Source organism: Jaculus jaculus, chromosome 4 (genome assembly GCF_020740685.1).
Source record: "Jaculus jaculus isolate mJacJac1 chromosome 4, mJacJac1.mat.Y.cur, whole genome shotgun sequence".
NCBI lineage: Eukaryota > Metazoa > Chordata > Mammalia > Rodentia > Dipodidae > Jaculus > Jaculus jaculus.
Window position 1 is genome coordinate 24,235,784 of NC_059105.1, and position 22,528 is coordinate 24,258,311.

The window sequence follows — 22,528 nt, forward strand, 5'->3', positions numbered from 1 at the left end:
CATGGGAGATAGTGCATGAAACAAAATTGGCTGCAAAACCAGTCATTTTTTTTCCCTTGAGACCTGTCAGTAGGATTCCTAAGCATTGGTAATGAATTTCTCAGTTCTTATTCCCCCCTCCAACACTGAGGTTCACTGATATGGCAGTGGTGGGGTTGAAGGAGACCACCATTACTCTCAAGTGGAAATACCTACTCAGGTGAGCTGTGCTTCCTTCCCACCCCTGAATAGAAGTGATGAAAAGCTTAACTAAAAAAAAGGGGTGAGAGAACTGGAGGTCTTTACTCATGATTTTCCTACTTGACTACTTACTAGTAAGAAACAAACATTACTGCTCCCTCAGCAGAGGTTCTGACTGCACCTGGTAATGTCTCACATCTCACCAGGGGCCACACCATGGCTCCCTATGAGCTGACAGTCACTTTATAAGTAGTCCTCAGCAACACCCCAGGACAGGTTGAAGTGTACTTTCCAGAAACTTCAAAACACATGTGTGATACACCAGAAAAAGACCACACAAGAAAGAATATACTAATCAGAAAATAACAATGATGCTTTATAAACTTGGATGGGTCTAAATTAACCCTTGTAACATGTAAGTATGTAGTTATTCCATTGAGATTTTGGGAGATTAGCTTCTGAGTAACCCGCCGGGCCGATCTCCAGAGCTTCCACTTCCCCTGAATGGACTCCTCCAAGATGCTCTGTTAAGAGTTCTCAGCACCATAAAGATTCCCCACACATGCATGGCCTACATCATGTCCAGCTGTAAACAAAAACAACACAGTTAGAAAGGAACCAGGCTGACTTCAGACCTGCTGCTCTGGTTGACAAGGTTTAGTGAAAACTATGCTGGTCAGCATTCATATCAGCTTGTACATGTATTCTCTGCTATTTTAGAAGTTAAATTCCATATATTTCTTCCTTTCAGTATCAAGAACTTCTCCACAAGAAGGCCACTAGCAGAGTATAGAGTTGTTGTCACACAGATATCATGTGAGGCTTAAAGATTTCTACAGACGTGAAAGATGGGTGCAGAAGCCAACATGTACACACTTCCCAGCATGTTGTAATGCGGTCCAGAAATCCTGAAATGCCTATCAGTCTGCTTTGTTTATATTAGGCTAATTGAGAACATGTAAGAAGTAGGCTTTACAAAGGCTGTTTTTATTTGTCAGCCCACACAAATTGCATGTTATACTGCTTATTTCTGATTAAGAACAATTTCAGCAAATTATAACACTTTGCTACGAAAGGGAATAGCCTTCCTGGCTCCTTTTTGCTCTTTGAAAGTGAGGATCAATCTGAATGAACAATGTAACTGAAACCAAAGAACCCAGGAATTCCCATTATGAAATTACTTATCTGATTCAATTTATGATGGCAATAAATAATAATGTATGGAGTGTCTGGTGTGTTAGAAATTAAAACTCAAAAAACAAGTCTATAGGGCTGGAGAGATGGATTAGTGGTTAAAGTACTTGCCTACAAAGCCAAAGAACCCAAGTTTGAATCTCCAGGACCTATGTAAGCCTGAAGTACAAGGTGGTACATGTGCCTGGAGTTCATTTACAATAGTTGTAGGCCCTGATTGCACCCATTCTAAGTGTCTCTTTCTCTATCTCTCTTTCTTGCTCTCAAATAAATAAAAATTTAAAAAATGATTTAAAGCTGGGCGTGGTGGCGCATGCCTTTATCCCAGCACTTGGAAGGCAGAGATAGGAGGATCACTGTGAGTTTGAGGCTACCCTGAGACTACATAGTGAATTCCAGGTCAGCCTGGGCTAGAGTGAAACCCTACCTCAAAAAAAAAAAAGATTAAAAAATATTTTTTTAAAGCAAGTCTACAACAAACAGCTTGTGTGGGTGCATTTACAGCACAGACGACTCCGTCGTTCATCACCGTCTACATGAAAAGTACTTACTAGGTCGTCCACGTCACCTCCTCCTTCAAGTTCAGCTGCTGCACCTTCATGTGGTTTGTCATTGGGTGCCAGAAACTGCAAACAAAGACAGCCATGGGTGACTGGAATAGCATTTTTGTTTTTTAAAAAATTATGTATTCGTTTATTATTTATTAAGAGAGAAAGCGAGGGAGGGGAAGAGAGTGCGGGCACACCAAGGCTTCTTGCCTTGCCACTGCAAAAGGGCTGCAGATGTTTGTGCCACTTTCCACATCTGGCTCCGTGTGGGTGCTGAGGACTCAAATCTAGACCGGGAGGCTTTGCAAGAAAGAGCCTTTCGCCACTAAGCCATCTCCCCAGACCCACTTTTGCCTCTTTTAATAAAGAGAACATCAGCTACCATTGCCATGGACAAACCCTTGCTTGCTGCATCAAGTCTCACTACAAACAGCCCCCCAGAACATGAGCTTGGCATGTTCTTTTGTGGCTCTGGGCATGAGTGCTAATTTTGAGGTTCAATAATCCATGCTAACTAGTCACCAGAGAAAATTCTTGTGAAGGAGGAGGAAGTGTCAGCTTATTGAAGGTGTCCCTGGGGAGGGGATAGCCTCTGCATGGGCACACTGATACCTCATTTCTGCTTCCACAGGCAGGCTGGCATGATAGGGTTAAGAAAATAATAAACACCCTAAACCACTAAGTCTTGGTCTCTTTTGCAAGCAGCAAAAACATCAAGTGAGGTTCTAGTCAGCTACTCCTAAATCCTGCCGAGGACCAGAGGTCATGAAGGACAAAACGGGTCAGCATGGGAGGCTTCTGTCTCTTTCACGGAGACACCCCACCCCCAGCCCCACCTGAGCCAGAAAGTGCCTGAACCCAGAAGAGGAGAAAATTCTCCACCATCAACACTCTAAGGCCAGGAGCTTATGACAGACAGACATGGAAAAGAAGAGGCCCCGAAACAAAGCAGGTACGGGTCTAACAATGACATTCAGATTTTTTTTTTTTGAGTATTGAGTAACCCTGGGAATGATCTGAACAGTCTTTTTCCAGCCTGACCCCCCTAGATATAATGGCAGGGAATCTTTACAACCTTCAAGGCATGTGGCAACTGCATCTAAGCAGGAGGTTGTGCCAGTGCCTACCTATCCTCCCACAGAGTGATGGGCACAGACAGGCCTGTAGGAGTGGGTGACAAGGCATGTTTTGGTAAGCAAGCCTTCCAGCTCACCTCTGCTCTCCAATAGCTGCTTCCATGTCAAAAGGGGAGAAAGAAAAGGTACGTACACTTTTCTCACTTTCTTAATATAGAAAAATGCCTAGAAATGTTTTCTTTATACATTCCTGTCCTTTTTATGGTACAAGGGACATGACTAAGGCCTCTGAAGCTTAAGGCCAAAGTACAAAGGTTTCTCTGACTCCTCATAGTCCAAGACCACACAGTAACTATTAGGCTGCACGCAGCCAGTCTCAGGAGGCAAGCTCTGGCCATGCGTACTCACTCACATGACAGAATGGCAACAGCCAAGGCCTTATTAGCTGGACACTGCTTGCAGCAGCACCACAGTCATGATCACGGCCATGGTGGCTTGTTGACGACCTCTCTGTGTGTTTTCCTCACTACTCGACCCTCCAGTTGGATTAAGCGATCAAGCAATTCATCTTCTATTAAGCACAGTTACAAATCTTTGTTAGACTGAAACTGGACTACGTACAGAGTTGGGAATCAATGCTAATAGAGACAGAAAATCCTAGCAAGTGGTATACAGTCTGGAATAGAACCATAATATGGCTCTGTATCATTAATTCTGTGTATTTATTCTGGGTGATAATTAGTAAAACGATCTGAGGATCAAGTGCAGATAAATGAACTAGAAATTTCTACCTTTATTTGCACATTACTTATGTCAAAAATTAAAAATAAACTATTCTGCTCTACACTTCTAAATTAATCTTTATCGTTCTGGTTCTCACTATTAAATAAAACTCGTAAGTGAATTTTATTTTGCACCTTGCCTCTCCTATTCATTACCATTAACCAACACAGATGATTTTCTGTAAATCAGCAACGTTTGGCTGAAGGACAGACTTAATCTACTTAAGTTGAAACATACAAAAGATAGTTCTTGCCATGAACTCCTGTGTGCCACAGTGACCAGCACCTACAAGCAAATGATCAACTCCATGGGCTCAGTGGTCTAAGAGCCTACTACTACCGATTACCGTAGTAACCTGAAACAGTGTAGTACTATCGATGAAATCTAGACAAACCCTAACTTACTTTGCATTTGTCTTCTAGCTGTTCCAATTCCCATTCCCTTCCCTCCTGCAAAGGCACTTCATCCTCACTTAAAGAACACGTTAAGAAAGGACTGTCTGCAGTGTGACCGTGGTATAGATAACGAAGCACAAGGGGCAGCATGTCTCTGAGGCAGCGCCAAATCCCTAGGAAGAGTGCAGCAAGAGCAAAAGCCCCTTCATTTTCATCAAGTGCTGAACATCTGCAGCTGATCCTCTGGACAGGCCTGCTTCACCTCTCGGCATAAGCAAATTATGGTTAAAAGCTGAGCTGCCTTCCACTATGCTTCCTGAAGCCCCAGGCAAAGCTGATCAGTTAAACATATCGCTCCCCGTCAGAGGTTTTAACACAAGCCATTTCTAGGTCGTGCAGTGGCAGGAAAGCTGTAGACCCAGAGCATTCAAAACCAGCTTCCTTTCTCAGGGAAGGGAGGCTCCCTGAACACAGCCGACAGCGGTAGGACTCAACTGTCATCTTTTGTCCTATTCTTTTCTCCTACAACATGCTAAAAAAAAAAAAAAAAGTTCAGGGTCTGGAGAGATGGCTTAGCGGTTAAGTGCTTGCTTGTGAAGCCTAAGGACCCTGGCTCGAGGCTTGATTCCCCAGGACCCACGTTAGCCAGATGCACAAGGGGGCACATGCATCTGTAGTTCGTTTGCAGTGGCTGGAGGCCCTGGCATGTCCATTCTCTTTCTCTCTCTCTCTCCCCCACCCTGCCTAGAGTGCCCATTCTAGCTCTCTTCTCTTTCTCTCTGCCTGCAAATAATTTTTTTTTAAATTCAGAATAAACAAAAAGGACACTTGTGTAACATACTTCCCTTTCCTCAAACTGCCGCTGTTTACTTGGGGTTACTACAAAAGCCTCCTTGCCTCAAGATTTCTATGAAATGAATAAACTATGATCTCTTAAGCACACTGAAATACACTGCTAGCCACATTCAGAAAAATGGAATCAACAACCTCTGTGTAGGAACTGCCAGTCCTATCCCTCCTTCAAGACTAAACGCTAGCAACAGGGCTTGTGCTCAGACCCATACCAATGAGGCAGGCAAGCACAGGAATAATTCAACAACCTGGGCACCCTTTTCCTAATACATTAGCAACTGGTTGGCAAATTGAGAAGTCCCCTCCACCTATATTAAATTGCACAAACACTAACTTTAAAAGATAGAAATAAGTTACTCCTCTGGACAACTCCTTGGAATACCCCTTTCTATTCAAACACATTCCAAGATATATCCAGGATCAGGTGACAGGGGGCCAAACCAGCCTGGTTTTGGGTCCAAATGCAGTAAGGCAAATTGTGTCCTCTGACTGAAGTGCCAGGGAGAAACCCCTATCTGCCATCTTGTGCTTATGCATGATCAGACATACATATGATTAAAATCAGATGCATCATGGGAAGGGACATGCACAGGACAGAAAAGGTTATATAACTCAATTCTGTCAATTAAAATAGAAAACCAGTGAAAGCATATCCCTTAGCAGCCAAACCTCCTTCTCCTGCACAACATAGAAAGAAGCCTCAGGCCTGAACACTCTCCCACGCGTGTGGCTGCTGCCCCTCTTGCTAGTACATACCGGCTTTACTCTTACGAAGGCTTCCTACCGCTTCCCTTTCTTTGTGTGCATCTTTCCAAGGCTTTTTTTAAAAAATTTTTATTTATTTATTTATTAGAGAGAGACAGACAAAAAGAGGCAGAGAGAAGGAGAGAGAGAAAATGGGCACGCCAGGGCCTCCAGCCACTGCAAACGAACTCCAGATGCATGCGCCCCCTTGTGCATCTGGTTAACGTGGGTCCTGGGGAACGGTGCCTCGAACCGGGGTCCTTAGGCATCACAGGCAAGCGCTTAACCGCTGAGCCATCTCTCCGGCCCTTTCCAAGGCTTTGAATGCAATGCTGAGAATGCTGAGACACCCAGAGACCAGTTAGTACCAACACCCAAACTAAAGACACATGACACCAGGAATGGTGGCTCATGCAATACCAGCACTTGGAGGATTACAGAAATTGGTGGATTACTATGAGTTTGAAAACAGCCAGCCTGAATTTGAGTGAGACCTGTGTTAAAAAAAAAAAAAAAAAAAAAAGCTTCCACTGGGTGGATTTCTTTAGCACCATAGGAAATTACAGATGCACACAGACAGGCAGCAGGTTGGGGGTATAGGTCATTAGCAGACAGCATGCTTAACATGTGCAAGACTCTGGGTCTGATCTCCAGCATTGCAAAAACCAACATGATGATCCAAGCTTGTAATCCCAGCACTTGGAAAGTGAAGGCAGGAGAATCAGGAGCTCAAGGTTATTTTTGGGTACACAGCAAGTTTGAGTCTACCCTGTACTACATAAAAACAAGGCTCAACAAAATAAATCCTGAAGCCTCCTGTGACAAACAGCCACAGCCTTAGTTCTGTTGGTGTCTCTGAAGGTCCTGTCCCCTCACAAGGGGCCTTTTCATATCAGATGGTCAAGGAAGGTCCCTGATAAGGTAGCATTTGAAGACATATCTGAAGAAAATGTCTCCTTCCCAGAGTAAGATAAAAGAATTTGAGGAAAAATAGAGAAGAAAGGGTTTTGGGTTTGTTTGTTTGTTTTTAAGTCTGAAAGAAACAGAAAAAGAAAAAAAAAAAACAGAGCAGGAAGAGATTAAGTTATGCATTTTGTATTAAGGCCCAAGAAGGCAGGCAAGCAATGGAGGTCTGTACCCAGCTACATGGAAGTGGGATATTTCTCAGAGAAACAGCAAGAAACCCAGCTGGCCAGGGCAAGCATGCTTAGGATTTTGGCCGGTATCCAAAGAAAAGATAGGAGAGGAAAAGGAAAGGTTATACTTCTTGAGTTGGAGCAGGCTTAGCAGCCTGCAAGTAACTGCTGACTTTGGTGATTTCTTCAACACTCTTACAAATCGCAGTGTTCAGAGAGGGCCCAGGAATCCCTCTTCTCCGTGCTGTGGCTGGCGGAGGCGGGGCGAGCTGGTGCTCTGAGGCGGTGGGAGCAGCTGCAGCCGGAGTCACAGCTAGGCTGCGGCCATTCTGCACACCGCTCACTTGCTACGAGGTAATGCTCGTCAATTTTCCCTCTCTGAGGCAGAAGTGACAAGACCAGACTAAGTGCTGAGCATCTATGACATTAAGGTGGAAAATCAACATCAACGATAGAGATTAGGTGGTTACAAGAAAAACAAATGCTAAAACCCTATTCTCCCTTAAAGGTTGGATTAAATGATAATTTAGACCCAGCTCAGCTTCTTGGACTCTTATGAAAAATAACACCCCCAAAACTCTGGAGACAGATCCTTCTTCTGCCCTGTGCTCTCCATGGAGTAAAAGGAAAGAGAACTGGGATCAGTCCTAGAACTGGATTCTCAGGTAGTCTTCCTGAGAGAGCTCAAGCACATCACCTGACCTCTCTGCCAGGGACCCCCCACTCCACCCCACCCGACCAGCACCTGACTATGATGAAGGGGTACAAGCTGCTCAGAGGCCACCCGTGAGAGGCGGCTTCCCCTGAGTGACACCTTCCCTTCCCGCGAGCGAGCGAGTGACGGCTTCCCGTGAGTGACTGCTTCCCTTACCAACACCCTCTAGAGAGGGAACTGACTAGATGTCTCACAACAGGTCTAACACTTCCAACTGGGAACAGAAAAGTTAAGTGAAAAAACTGACAGGTTATGGTCATGATAAAAATGAGTAATAACAGGGTAGTACCACGAAACTTAAAATGAAGGGCCTATCTAAATTTATGCATCTTTTTTTTCCTTTTGGACACAGGGTCTCACTATGTAGACCAAGCTAGGCTTCTGCTTGGTATCCACATCCTTTCTCTGGAATTACAGGCACGCACAACCACAGCCATCTCTATGGACTATATCATTTTCCATGTCTGCCGCAGGGCAGACTTACCTCCATTTCTCAAAGGATTATGAAATCTACTTATTTCTAAAACACACTGGAGGGAAATTGCTCTCTTTAAGATACTGTGCAGGGCTGGAGAGATGGCATAGCAGTTAAGGCATCTGCCTGCAAAGTTCGATTCGCCAGGACTCACGTAAGCCAGATGCATAAAGTGGAGTTTGTTTGCAGTGGCTGGAGGCCATTCTCTCTCTCTCTCTCCCCCCCGTGTCTCTCTCAAATAAATAAATTAAAAAAATAAATAAAAATAAAATATATATAAAAAGATACTGTGCAAATAGAAAGCTTTAATTTTCACTTCAAGTGAACATCCTTGAATAATTATTTCCTTTCAAATGTCAACATTTCATAGCAAGAATGACAGCTTGCTACTTTTAAATAGTTTATGGTAAATGCCTTAGAAAACATAGATGGACTGTGAGGATGGTTCTCCCATTTCCTGGATTAGTCAAGTTTCCTCACATGATTATTTGGGAAGTGACCAGACCTAACACCTGAAGGCAATGTAAATGAGTATTTTAATGCTTGGTCAAATGTGTTGGGCTAAAGAGATGGCTTAGCAGTTAAGGCACTTGACTACAAAGCCCAAGGACCCAGGTCCTATTCCACAGGACCCACGTAAGCCAGATGCAAAAGGTGGCACATGTATCTGTAGTTTGTTTGAGGTAGCTGAAGGCCTTGGCATGCCCATTCATTCCCCCCGCCCCCCGCCTTCTCTCTCTCAAATAAAATAAAAAATTTGGCTGGAGAGATGGCTTAGCAGTTAAGGCGTCTGCCTGCAAAACCAAAGGACCCAGGTTCAATTCCCCAGGACCCACATAAGGCAGATTCACAAGGGGCACATACATCTGGAGTTTGTTTGCAGTAACTAGAGGCCCTGATGTGCCCATTCTCTCTGTCTCTCTCCTCTCTCTCTCTCTACTTGAAAATAAATAAATAAAAATTTTAAAAAATAGGGGCTGGAGAGATGGCTTAGCGGTTAAGCGCTTGCCTGTGAAGCCTAAGGACCCCGGTTCGAGGCACGGTTCCCCAGGTCCCACGTTAGCCAGATGCACAAGGGGGCGCACGCGTCTGGAGTTCATTTGCAGAGGCTGGAGGCCCTGGCGCGCCCATTCTCTCTCTCCCCCTCTATCTGTCTTTCTCTCTGTGTCTGTTGCTCTCAAATAAATAAAAAATTTAAAAAATGTTTAAAAAATAAATAAATAAATTTTTAAAAATAAAAAAATTTTAAAAAGTGATTGTACTTCCCTACGTAGCTAAATAGCTGATGCTTGCTTCTCCTATTGAAACCACAAGGAGTCAGTTTCCCTGAACCAGAATCCAAGTCTGTCACTCTCATTGGCTCTTCCATGTGCACTCTCCCTTTTACACTGCTCTCTAAAAAGCAACAGGTGTCATTTAAAAAACATTTTAATACAAAAAATAATGGGTTTGTGAGCTGTTAGGGCAGATCAGAAGCATAAATTTGCGCATGAGACATGATAGAGCGCACCCTGAGGGTGGATCACCATTCAAGCACTACTTTAGGGTCCTTGGGTCAGTCTAAGTGCCACCCGGCTGTGCCAGTCATTCACTGGGACAAAGCAGACAGGGACAACTGTTTTTAGATTGTTGGTCCAACGTTCCACTTTTAGGACTCACTCTATTAGGGACGCAGTGGAGAGCATATGGACTTTCATCCTCCTGCTGCCCCGAGCGCTCTCAGTGCAACCCCCCCTTGACCTTTCTGGGGCCTGCCTGGCTCCCCAGTGGTTAACAGGAAAGGAATTCTGCTCTTTCCAGCTCTTAGCAGGTAACTGTGAGGGTCACAGAGATGGTACTGGGCACTTTGATTCTGAAGTTAAATAAACATAAAATGTTTTCACCATTATCTGGATATTATATAGACATATAAATATGTAGTTATTCTAGATGAATGTCATATAATGTGAACGTTATTTATAAGTCAAAATGTTATAGAAACACTTGGTATAAATATTAAATTGGTGGAAGCACTCCAAACTGTAAAAGACAAAAACAGCAAATGGCATTTTCTAGATGTGAAGGGAGTCTGCAAGGAAATGTACAATAGGCTTTTGCAGAGGCGATGAGGTCATGCGTACCACAGCACCTTGCACAGTGGGCACGCCAGTTTCAGCTGGCATTCCTAATGTTGCATCTTCATGACATTGTAGTTTTGCTGACAATAAAGGTACTTTTCTGTGCCTTCACTGGACACACTGCTCATAAACAAGAAGGCAGCCAGTGGTAGCAAGTGTCCCCACTTGTTACTCACTGGGCTCCCTCTATTCAAAGATGGTGACATACCCCAAGTTGTTTTAAATGACACCTGAAATCACTTCTGGTGATATTAAAATAATCTAAGGACTCATCTTATTCCTAGCAATTAGATGAAATTTCTCTCCATAGCTTAATTATCAGACATTAAAATTCCTGATACTTAAGTTATGGGCCCTTAAATTCAAAAAAGAAGATATCACACTTGTAATATAGAACAAGCCTCACGCACTCTGAAAGTGCACCACCCCCATTTAGTTTAATGCATTTTGAATTTCCCGGATTCACTGATCTGTGACACTTTTGATGAGGGTGTACTGTGGAGAAGCAACATTACCTTCTGTGCATCAGCATTCCCCATATCCTCTAAAAACTATAATATGGACTTAGCTCTCAACTGGATGGCAGATTTTCACAGTGAAATCATGTCTAAAATTAAATTAGGTGCAGACTTAGTTTACTTGTCTAGCAAAACTGACTAACCAGGGCTGGAGAGGATACTTAGCAGTTAAGCGCTTGCCTGTGAAGCCTAAGGACCTTGGTTCGAGGCTGGATTCCCCAGGACCCACGTTAGCCAGATGCACACATCTGGAGTTCGTTTGCAGTGGCTGGAAGCCCTGGCATGCCCATTCTCTCTCTCTCTCTCTCTCTGCGCCTCTTTCTCTCTGTCTGTTGCTCTCAAATAAGTAAATAAAAATAAATGAAAAAAAAAAAAACTGACTAACAAACTTCAACAGTGGTGTGTCAACTGGCGAGGCGATGGTGCCAACTATCCCAGCAAATGCTACTCTCGACGTTGCTGTGAAGGTGCCTAGCACATGCGGTAAACATTTAGACTCAGCTGACTTTAAGAAGAGTTCCTCTGAGGCCAGATGTGGCGGCTCACACCTGGACTCCCAACACTCCTGAGATTGAGGCAGGAGGGCATTGTGAGTTCAAGGCCTGGCTAGGCTAAGTATGAGCTCTGGACTGGAGTGAGACCCTATTTAAAAAAAAAAAAAAAAAAAAAAAGACCCCTTTGGTAATGTTAGTAGGCCTCATCCAATCAGGTGAAGGTCTGAAGAGATAGAACAGGTTTTTCTCCAAGGAAGAATTTTGGTTGAGCATGGTGCATGCCTTTAATCCCAGCACTTGGGCGGCAGAGGTAGGAGGATCGCTGTGAGCTCAAGGCCCATCCTGAAACTACACAGTGAATTCCAAGTCAGCCTAGGCTAGACTGAGAGTGAGACCCTACCTCAAAAAATGAATGAATGAATGAAAGAGTTTTGCCTCAAGAGGGTAACAAAGAAATCCTTGTCGGAATTTCATCTTTTCATTTTAAAAATTTTGTATTTAATTTTTGGGGGGGGGGCGGAGAAGAGGGAGAGAGAGAAAGATAGAGAATGGGCATGCCAGGGCTTCTAGCCACTGCAGATGAATTCCATACACATGTGCCACTATGTGCATCTGGCTTTATGTGGGTACTGGGGAATCGAACATGGGTCCTTTGGCTTTGCTGGCAAAGTGCTTTAACCACTAAGCCATCTTTCCAACCCCCGTCCTGCCCCTGTCTGAATTTCAAACCTGCCAGCTTGTCCTACAAATTTCAGACTTTCCAGTCCAAAAAATCGTGCGAGTTAATTCCTTAAAGTCAGTCAGTCTATCGATAAAACTTGTTTCCCCACCTCCATCTCCCCCGGTATGTATTCTATTGGTTCTGTTTTTCTGAAGAACTGACTCATACACTCCAGAGGGAAATCTTACCACACCATTGCATAAAGCAATGGACAGAAACCAAGCCAAGCAGTTGAGTGGCACGCTCAAGACCATGGTAAGCAGGACTGACTGGGCAGAGGTGATTACAGACACTGTGGAATCATCTGAGCACCTGAGTATGTTTCTAAGGTCTAGCTACCTTATTCTCTCAAGGTACAGTCCTTATCTGTTCTTTAACAAATACTTCTGCAACAGGCTAGGGATGTGGCTCAGTTTGGCAGAGTGCTTACCTAGCATGCACAAGGCCTTGGGTACAATGGCAAAGCCTGTAATGCCAACACTCAGGAGGTAAAGACAAGAGTATCAGCAGTTCAAGCTGGGCATGGTGGCACATGCCTTTGACCGCAGCACTCAGGAGGCAGAAGTAGTAGGATTGCCATGAATTCAAGGACAGTCTGAGGCTACATAGTAAATTCCAGGTCAGCCTGAACTATGGCGAGACCTTACCTTTAAAAAAAAAAAAAGAAGAGCTGACAGAAAGCTGGAAGAAGACATTCTACATGTAGTTCAATGGGAGAAAGAGATACCACCAGTGAAGATACTCAACAGTGGACACTGCAAGCCTTATATTTGGCTAGCCAGGCCAAATGAGCCAACAGGTGCAATAGTGGCACGTCTATCATGGTGGAAACCAACTTCCCTCCAATTGGACTGGAGGCCCGCTCCATGGGAGAGAATACATCCCTGATACTGAAAACATAAAACAGGGGTAGTCATGAGCCCTAGGGGTGTAACATCTGCTGATATCTGGAAAAATGTATATACTATGCTTATCAACTTCCCAGTAAGCACTTCTCTTAATATTCATACCCTTATATTAATGCTACTCTCACTTTGGGTAGAGAATCTCCTCTTTTCAGATAGCAATGACCTTGGGATGACTCAGAAGGTATCATAGTGCTGGAAAGAAGTGACTGGAGTACTGAGTAACATCTCAATCACACCTTCCAAGGCTCAGGGTCTAATGCGGAAGAGGTGGTGGAAAGAATCTAAGAGCCAAAGGAAGGGTAGGAATCCTTACAATGTGCTCCTCCAGACACAAAATGGACTGTATATCCATGACCCCACAGTGCCTGACACTACTACACAAGACCATCGTAACAGGAGGAAAAGATTATGACATCAAAATAAAAGAGAGACTGATTGAGATGGGGAGGGGATATGATGGAGAATGGAATTTCAAAGGGGAAAGTGGGGGGAGGGAGGGTATTACCATGGGATATTTTTTATAATCATGGAAAATGTTAATAAAAATTGAGAAAAAAAAAGAAAAAAGGTAAAAAAATTTTAAAGCAGGGGGTTGAGAGGAGTGGTATTCCACACCCTTTACCAGCATATAGCCTAAGCAGAACAGACACCATGGAGTTTAATAATTCCAGTTACTGAAGTTGGAAGTGCTGGTAGATTCTAGAAACTTAACTGTGCAGAAGTGAGTAGACTGAGCCATCTCCCACAAAGATGTTACAACTGAAGCAGTTTATTAGGTTGAATAAAAAAGATTGCAAGGACTGGAGAGGTGGCTCAGCAGTTAAGGTACTTGCTTGCAAAGACTAATGGCCTAGGTTCGATTCCTCAGTACCCAGTAAAGCCAAATACACAAAGTGGCACATGCATCTAGAGTTCGTTTGCAATAACAACTGGCCCTGGCATGCCAATTCTCTCTCCCTCTAGAAGTCTCTCACACTTCTTGCAAATAAATAAATAGACATTTTAAAAACTTTTTGAAAAGAAAAGAGGGGTTATACACATCAAATTCTCCCTAAATTAATGCTTATCCCATTTAAACTATGCTGACTTCACTCTCTTTTGGAGAATCTGTTCTTCCTTTTCAAAAGGTAGTGAAATCCAATGAGATAAACTACCCCTCACACTTCATCCAAGCCATAGCTGAAACCAGAGAGGAATTGAGGAGATGAGCAAGAGTGCTACTCTCATGCTGAACCTGATAATTAGCACCAGGATGAAGGAAACAGACTCTGAGGATACTCAACACCTACTAAAGCAGAGATCCACAGGCTCCTAAGAGCTCATCACTGAAGTAGACTTAAAACTCACCAACCACAGCTCAGGGAATTTTGCAGAAGAGGGGGCAGAAAGACTGTAAGAGCCACAGGTTGAGACATCATGCCCCGAGGCATTCCCACCCCATCAAATAACTGACTACTGTTCCCACAACACATAAACTACAACCCATGGGGAATACCTGCAACCCCACTGAGTAGCATGCCCAGAGGAATGGGGGCAGGGACAAGGGAAAAGAGGGTACCACCACATGACGTATCCATATAAAATATGTTGTTAATAATAATGATAATAGGGCTGGAGAGATGGCTTAGCGGTTAAGCACTTGCCTGTGAAGCCTAAGGACCCAAGTTCGAGGCTCAGTTCCCCAGGTCCCACGTTAGCCAGATGCATAAGGGGGCGCACGCATCTGGAGTTCGTTTGCAGAGGCTGGAAGCCCTGGCGCACCCATTCTCTCCCTCTCCCTCTGTCTTTCTTTCTGTGTCTGTCGCTCTCAAGTAAATAAATTAAAAATTAAAAAAAAATAATGATAATAATAATAACTAAGTGGCTTTGAAAAAAATGGTAAATTGGCTGGGTGTGGTGACACACACCTTTAATCCTAGCACTTGGGAGGCACAGATGATAGGATTACTGTGAGTTCAAGTCTAGCCTGAAACTATAGAGTGAGTTCCATGTCATCCTGGACTCTAATGAGACCCTACCTTGAAAAAAAAAAGGTAAATTTCCATTTTTTATTAATTATGAACTTTACTGTATGAACATATCACATATTAGTTATGTTCCCATTGAGTTATTTTTGGTCAAGGGAAGTTATAAGCAATTCAAAAGTTGTACCAAAATTAATTTCTTAAAACAAATTGAATTTAAATTCAATAATAAGCCTATTATATAAATCAATTTGTGTTATATTGTTTCTCATTATAAAAGTTGGCTTTTTGGCCTGACTAAAAAAGAAAGAAAGAAAGAGAGAGATTGAGAGAGAGAAAGGAAGAAGGGAGAAAGGAAGGAAGGAGGGAGGGAGGAAGGAGAGAGACAGGTTGCAGTGTTTTACTCTGCAAGCTTAGCTCTTTTTAAGTTTTTCAAGCTCTAGCCCAGGCTGGCCTGGAATTCAATATGTAGTCTCAAGCTGGCCTTGAATGCTTGGAGATCCTCCTACCTCTGCCTCTCGAGTGCTGCGATTAAAGGCATACACCACCATGCCCAGCAAGTTTAGCTTCTTTTTTTTTTTTTTTAATTTTTTGTAACAATTTTATTTATTTGATACAGAGAGAGATATAGAAATAGGCAGGTAGAGATAGAGACAGAGAGAGAGAGAGAAAGAGAGGGAATGGATGCGCTAGGGCCTCTAGCTACTGCAAATGAACTCCAGATGTGTGCGCCCCCTTGTGCATCTGGCTTACGCGGGTCCTGGGGAATTGAACCTGGGTCCTATGCTTTGCAGGCAAATGTCTCAACCGCTAAGCCATCTCTCCAGCCCAAGTTTAGCTTCTTTATGGCCACAATTCATGCAAGATAGGAAGCTATCCCTCAATACCTTTTTAGCTTCCTCAGCTGTGACAGAGCTTCCAGAGGCTTCGTCTTGGGTGATCAGAGTAACTCCATCTAAAAAGCAATTCACAGAGTTCAAGTCCAGCACAGAGTCACTCTCCATCCCACCTCCCGCCTCACCTCTCCCACCTTTGCCCTGGATACTTGTGCTCTAGAGAAAACACAAAGCTAGACAGAAATTTATGCACACTGAGCCTTCATCGTATCCTTTCTCCTGTTTTTACAGGTAGTAAGCAAAAAGGGGCTCATTTCAAATTCTACCAGCTCAATGAATGTGTCTAACACTTCTTAAATTCAACCCACTCCCTGACCAGCTCCAGACAAAACAGCCTCTCCTTTAGCATCTCTCTCATTGTATTTATCCCTCTTAAATGGCCTTCACACATCTTTAACTACCTGTACATGTCATCTCTCCTAGCGAATTTTACTCTGCTCTAGGACAAGGACTGGGTCTTACTCATCTATTTCCCTTCAGGTCAGACATTTCAACTTATGGCAATACTACTGACAACTGATTATTCTTTTCACCCACACTGGCTAAACCTTGCCCTTTGCATATATGTTTCTAACACAAAAAAGGCATGCATTAGTTAATGACAGAGTAGGAAAGGCAAAGCACAAACTAAAGAATCATGTAATTCCAGTAGTACAGAGGTTGAGGCATGAGGATTTGTACAAGTTTGAGGTCAGCTGGGCTGTTTCAGGACACTCTAAGCAACTTAGTGAAACCTTGTCTCAAAAAACAAAACCTAGGTGGGAGGGATGGCTTAGGGGTTAAGGTGCTGCCTGTGAAGCCTAAGGACCCATTTTCAACTCTTCAGGTCCTACATAAACCAGACTTGCAAGGTAATGCAAGCGTGCAAAGGTCACAGATGTGCCCAAGGTGGCACACACGTCTGGAGTTCAACTGCAGTGGCTGGAGGCCCTGGTGCACCAATTCTCTCTCTCTCATAAAAAAGGAGAGAAAAAAAGCCATCATTTTAATAGTAGTAATCAGAAGAACTATAAAGGCTAATTTGGAAATCTAGGGAAGAGAGCAGTTTATTTAACCTTTAAGCACGTTTCCTCCTGACCGCGTCCATGTCCTTGTAATTGGCAGGTGTGTCATTTAACACACTACATTAATTTCAGCTAAGTATACTAGGCAAATGAAAGACAGAAAACCTTCCATTCAGTTTTCTCTTCTTCCCATGACTTTCCCCTATCATGCTGGTCCAGCCTGACACACTGTCAGAAAAGTGCACGCATTTAACATCCACTTGGCACAGGTGGTGTGCATCCTCTCAATAGCATATAAGCTCTCAGAAAATATGTATTTTGTATATATAAAAGTTTCTTTTTAGCTAATATACTATAGGCATTCAATAAATACCACAAGCAACCTCTTTCATCTACAGAGTCAGCAACAGAGACACAAAAGTGTTTCAGTAAGCCCATTCACCACCCACCCTGATTGTTTTTACTCTCTAGTATAGAGGTTAAAAGGCTGAAAAATTAACTGCCTGGGAGACAGCTGCCAGTGTGATAAAATGCCGCCTGTTAGAAGTTTCATACCATCACTTAAATGCACTTTCATAATACCTTTTGTTTGTTTGGTTTTGTTTGTTTGTTTTGTTGTTTTTCAAGGTAGGGTCTCACTCTGACCCAGGCTGACCTGGAATTCACTATGGAGTCTCAGAGTGGTCTCAAACTCATGGCGATCCTCCTACCTCTGCCTCCGGAGTACTGGAATTAAGGGCGTGTGCCACCACGCCCGGCTATAATACCTATTTTTAATTAGTTTCTTGGTCCTAAAAGAAAATGAGTTGTGTTCAAAATAATGGGAAAATGGCAGGAAGTAAATACCAAGCCTAACACCGAAGCAATGTGTGTTCCTTTCTAAGCTTCATTCCCATTGGCTGCTATAAATAAACAAGGGACTGAGGAGCTCTGGTGCATGAAGGTGTTGGGCCATTTCAAGAGCTTGGTAATGACAGGTGGCAGGGAGGCCAAATGCTGGTGAGTCAATTCAAGTGCTGTGGGCCCATCAGGAATGAAAATATCTAAGAATCTGAGGAAAGGAGAAATATTGGCCCATATAGTAGTTTCTGTCAACAAACAGAAAGACATAATACTAGAAATAGATGGCACTGCTCAGAGCATAGGATGGGGACATTTCTGTTTTACTTGCTATTTGTTATTCTCTATTTATGCTCCTTAAGAAAGAGTTGAGGGGCTTCCCCGGCTCCTGTCTTCCCATGGGCAGTTCTTCATATTCTTCTCTTAATCTAATCTCCCGCTCTCTTTAAAGGAAGAGTGTGAATTCAATGAATCCTGAGTATGTCCTAAACCAAATAGCATGTCAACAGGCCCCCTCTAAGACATCATCTTGTATGATATACATTTAGAAATTATATGTATATTTAAAAAACAGCATAAACATTTGAAGAAAAAAATGATACATTACCCTGAATGACAATTTCCCAGAAATGATTTAATTGTTTAATTTCTACTTTCTCTCGAAGGGCTCTCAAGAAATTGTTGAAGCGCTGCTCTTCTGAGAACTGTGGGGTGAGTAGAGGATGAAGAGCAAGTCAGACCAGACCCAAAGCCAATATATCCCCAGGCCAAAGTCCCACATCTTGAATCCACCATATGTATACTAGAGTGGTGTTCTTTGATACAGAAAGCTGGCTCTTTTGCTTTGCTTTGTTCCTTGTGTCCCAGAAACCCTCCCATCTGTGGGAGGCACAGAGCTTCTCAAGGCCACACAGGTTGGTGGTGGCCTGGAACTGTGTTTTTATTTCCATGCAGTCAGTTTCAAACAAGCACACAACAATGAAGTGAATGTTCATGTACTTTCTGACTACTTACTGTGCAGCCTCAATGACTAATCAATCTCCTCTCATCTATACCCTTAATTTCTTCCTATGCAAGTCTTGGATTAGTTCTAAGGTAAAATCTAGTCATATTTCATTTCCACATATTTTGGTGTTCAAAGTTTAAAATATATATTCTTTTATTCAGAAAACATATTTGCTGGGGAGATGGCTCAGCAGTTAAAGACACTTGCCTATAAAGTCTGCCAGCATGGGTTCAATTCCCCAGACACTCAAGTAAAGCTAGATGGACATTCATTTGCAGTGGCAATAGACCCTGGCATCCCCACACACACACACCTGACACACACACATGAAAAAATAAATAAATGATGAAGATAGTCATCTGGGCACCACTGAACATGCTGGGGAGGAAGAGCAAGAAGTTAGGAATTCAAGAGCAGTTGAGCTACATGAGACCGTGTCTCAAAAAAAAACTAGAAAGAGAAAAGGAGATGGGGAGAGAGAGGAAAGGAGAAGAGGTTGGAGAAAAAAAAAAGAAAAATAGCATTATACATCACAAAAATTATGAATTCTTAAATAATTTTACTATTAACAAAAGATATCTTTTTCTCTCCCAAGTATGAACTGGGCCTGACCCAGTTTCTGAGACCAGATAAGAGTAGACGTGTTCAGGGTGGCAGAGCCATAGATTCAAGTCTAACCCTCTCTTCATACACATATGTTTAATTAATTTATTTGCAAGCAAAGAGAGACAAACAGAATGGACACACCAGACCTCCAGCTGCTGCAAATAAACTCCAGATATATGTGCCACTTTGTGCACCTGACTTTACTTGGATACTAGGGAATTTGAGCTCAGGTTGTTAGGCTTTGCAGGCAAGCACCTTAATCTCTGAGCCATCATCTGTTTATTTTTTAATTGTTTTATTTATTTGAGAAAGACAGAGAGAAAGAGGCAGAGAGAGAGAGAGAGGAAGAGAATGGGTGCGCCAAGGCCTCTAGCTGCTACAAACTCCAGATATGTGCTCCACCTTGTGCATCTGGCTAACATGGGCCCTGGAGAATTGAGCCTCAAACTGGGGTCCTTAGGCTTCACAGGCAAGTGCTTAACCGCTAAGCCATCTCTCCAGCCCCTCATCCTCTGTTTTTTTTGTTTTGTTTTGTTTTAAGAAACTCCTTGTTAAAAAAGAAAGAAAGAAAGGAAGAAAGAAAGAAAGAAAGAAAGAAAGAAAGAAAGAAAGAAAGAAAGAAAGAAAGAAAGAAAGAAGGAAGGGAGGGAGGGAAGAAACTCCATGTGCTGGGGTTTTAAGGCCCTCTGTGGAAACAGTGCACAGAAGTGTCAGAAGGAAGTCCATGGTTCCTGGCACAGTGCCATGAGAGGCCCCATCTACCCTGGCACACAAGAACACACAACTAGTGTCTGCTCTCTGAAGCACGCTTTCTGGCTTACACTTGCTCACCTTTTGTCTAGAGGCAGAAAGGCTGATAAGTAATCTGGAAGATTTTTAGAACATTTTTAAAACATTGGGGCCAAGTAATTCTTTTTCAGTGCATTCTGTTTGGCTTTCCTACCACTTAGCTCCCTACTCTTAACTTTGTAAATCCAAAAATCCTTCTCAATGAATAATTACACTAGTATATATTTTCCATCAGTTTCCCTAAAACACAGCCCATCCTTTATAATAATAAAGCCATCAGAGGCTACAGTGGGAATGTCCTTGGTTCTCTAAGTAGGAACATGGAGCCTGGGCTCTCGTGTCATAACACTCCCCCCCACCAACTGACCACCCTCATGTCTCCTGAGAAATGACTTTGGTGGTGGCATTCAGTGAGTCATTTCCAAGTCTCTTGGCACACGGTGCCATTCATGACAAGAAAGATGCTGTCCATAGCCCAACTTATTCATGGGGTGCTGCTTGCCTCTGCCTGGGGACAACTGCCAGTTTGGGGGAAGAGAAGGCGGTGAGGAGCGAGTTACCTGAACAGCTTCTTCCCGGAAGGCTTTGATGCAGTCCATGCTCTTCATAAAGTACAGGGTCTCGTTCGTGTCCAAGAACTGTTCAATGTGACTTATTAACTGGTGACTCACTAGGACAGAAGACAGCACTGTTACTCTCCCAGACGCGAGGAGCGCTCGGCACAGCACTTCCCAGCACACGACATAGCGTGAGCTCAGGTCCAGGTCTCAGAACCCGTCTGAGAAATAGAAGATGCAGGATTCTGACTTCAAAAGTCTACACTTAAGATGGGCTGGAGAGATGGCTTAGCGGTTAAGGGCTTGCCTGTGAAGCCTAAGGACCCCGGTTCGAGGCTCGGTTCCCCAGGTCCCATGTTAGCCAGATGCACAAGGGGGCACACGCGTCTGGAGTTCGTTTGCAGAGGCTGGAAGCCCTGGCGCGCCCGTTCTCTCTCTCTCCCTCTATCTGTCTTTCTCTCTGTGTCTGTTGCTCTCAAATAAATAAATAAATAAAATTTAAAAAAAAAAAAAAGTCTACACTTAAGACATGTGGAAAACATTAGCATTTGTCAAGAAATATAATTAAACTTCTAAAATGTTTAGAAGTACAGATAAAATTCCTTTTGTGGTATTAAGTACCAGGTTATAGTAGCTGGTTTAAATATCTTGTTTCTTATTTATATTTTTTTTTCTCCAGAATTTTGGGCCTATTTGGACAATTCAAAACTCTCTTTCCTGGCTGGCACACCTTTAATCCCAGCACTCGGGAAGCAGAGGTAAGAGGATTGCCATGAGTTCAAGGCCACCCTGAGACTACATAGTGAATTTCAGGTCAGCCTGGACCAGAGTGAGACCCTACCTCGAAAAATAAAACAAACAAACAAACAAACAAAAAACCTCTCTTTCCTTATATATGCACAGAAAATATATCCTCTAGTCCCTCCCCTCACTGCACTCGGGGTAACTGTTAGTGTCCAGCAGTGCAAAGAAATGAATGAGCCACCTGTTACCAATCCCAGATTAAATTTGAAAAGAACAGCTCCAATAATGGCCATAATATTCATCAGAACAACAACAAAAAAAAAAATCGTGATTACATTTCTTGTGCTCTTAGTTAGGCTTGAGTATTTTCCATGCTGCTCAATACTCCACTAGTTAGGAATATTTAATAAGCAATTAATAAGAAACTTAATAAACTGTTAGTAAGCAATGGATAAATGTTACAGAAAGAAAAAAACATAATGTTGCTTCATAATGAAACAAAAAAATTGTTTAGTATGAAAAAAAGCAGAAGAAAACAGACGCCTGAAAGTCATTTCTGAGCAGATCAAAGTGACCCTTAAGATCTCTGAGTTGCAGAACAAATCAAGATGTGAACAGCCTGGCCTAAGGGTCGTGTCCCCTGAGACCACTCTCTGACTGGCTGCTTGACAGCACATGTGCCATGGTCAAGATAGCCTAAGAGGGGCTGGAGAGATGGGTTAGTGGTTAAGCGCTTGCCTGTGAAGCCTAAGGACACCGGTTCAAGGCTTGATTCCTCAGGACCCATGTTAACCGGGGGCACATGGGTCTGGAGTTCATTTGCAGTGGCTGGAGGCCCTGGCATGCCCATTCTCTCTCTCTCTATGCCTGCCTGCCTCTTTCTCTGTCTGCCGCTCTCAAATAAATATAAATAAACAAAATTTTTTTTAAAAAAAGCCTAAGACTGCTGTGTTTCCTATGAAGGCTCAAGGCCCCTAACTCTGTAAATCAGAGATCTCAACACTGTTCAATGTCTTTATTAAAGCCATGGAACTGGTGCCATCTATTTGTTTCCTGAGGATCTTACAGCATGTAGATAGGACTGAAAAAAAAAAAAAATTTTTTTTTTTCCAAGGTAGGGTTTCACTCTAGCCCAGGCTGACCTGGTATTCACTATGGAGTCTCAGGGTGGCCTCGAACTCACAGCGATCCTCCTACCTCTGCCTCCCAAGTGCTGGGATTAAAGACGTGCACCACCACGCCCGGCTAGGACTGAAAATTTTGATG

The 22,528-nt window shown here is 43.1% G+C and overlaps 1 protein-coding gene across 1 annotated transcript in view; it reads right to left on the reverse strand.

Moving 5' to 3' along the window:
• Positions 1–529: 529 nt before the first annotated feature.
• Positions 530–22,528, reverse strand: part of LOC101602676 (X-ray repair cross-complementing protein 5-like) — an 88,543-nt gene continuing 66,544 nt past the window's right edge. The window contains exons 17-21 of the mRNA XM_045148013.1: positions 20,522–20,631; positions 18,168–18,264; positions 15,708–15,775; positions 1,926–2,000; positions 530–766 (exon numbers count right to left, since the gene is read on the reverse strand). Coding sequence (XP_045003948.1) covers positions 752–766; positions 1,926–2,000; positions 15,708–15,775; positions 18,168–18,264; positions 20,522–20,631 — 365 coding nt within the window. The 3' untranslated portion in view covers positions 530–751. The remainder of the gene's footprint in view (positions 767–1,925; positions 2,001–15,707; positions 15,776–18,167; positions 18,265–20,521; positions 20,632–22,528) is intronic.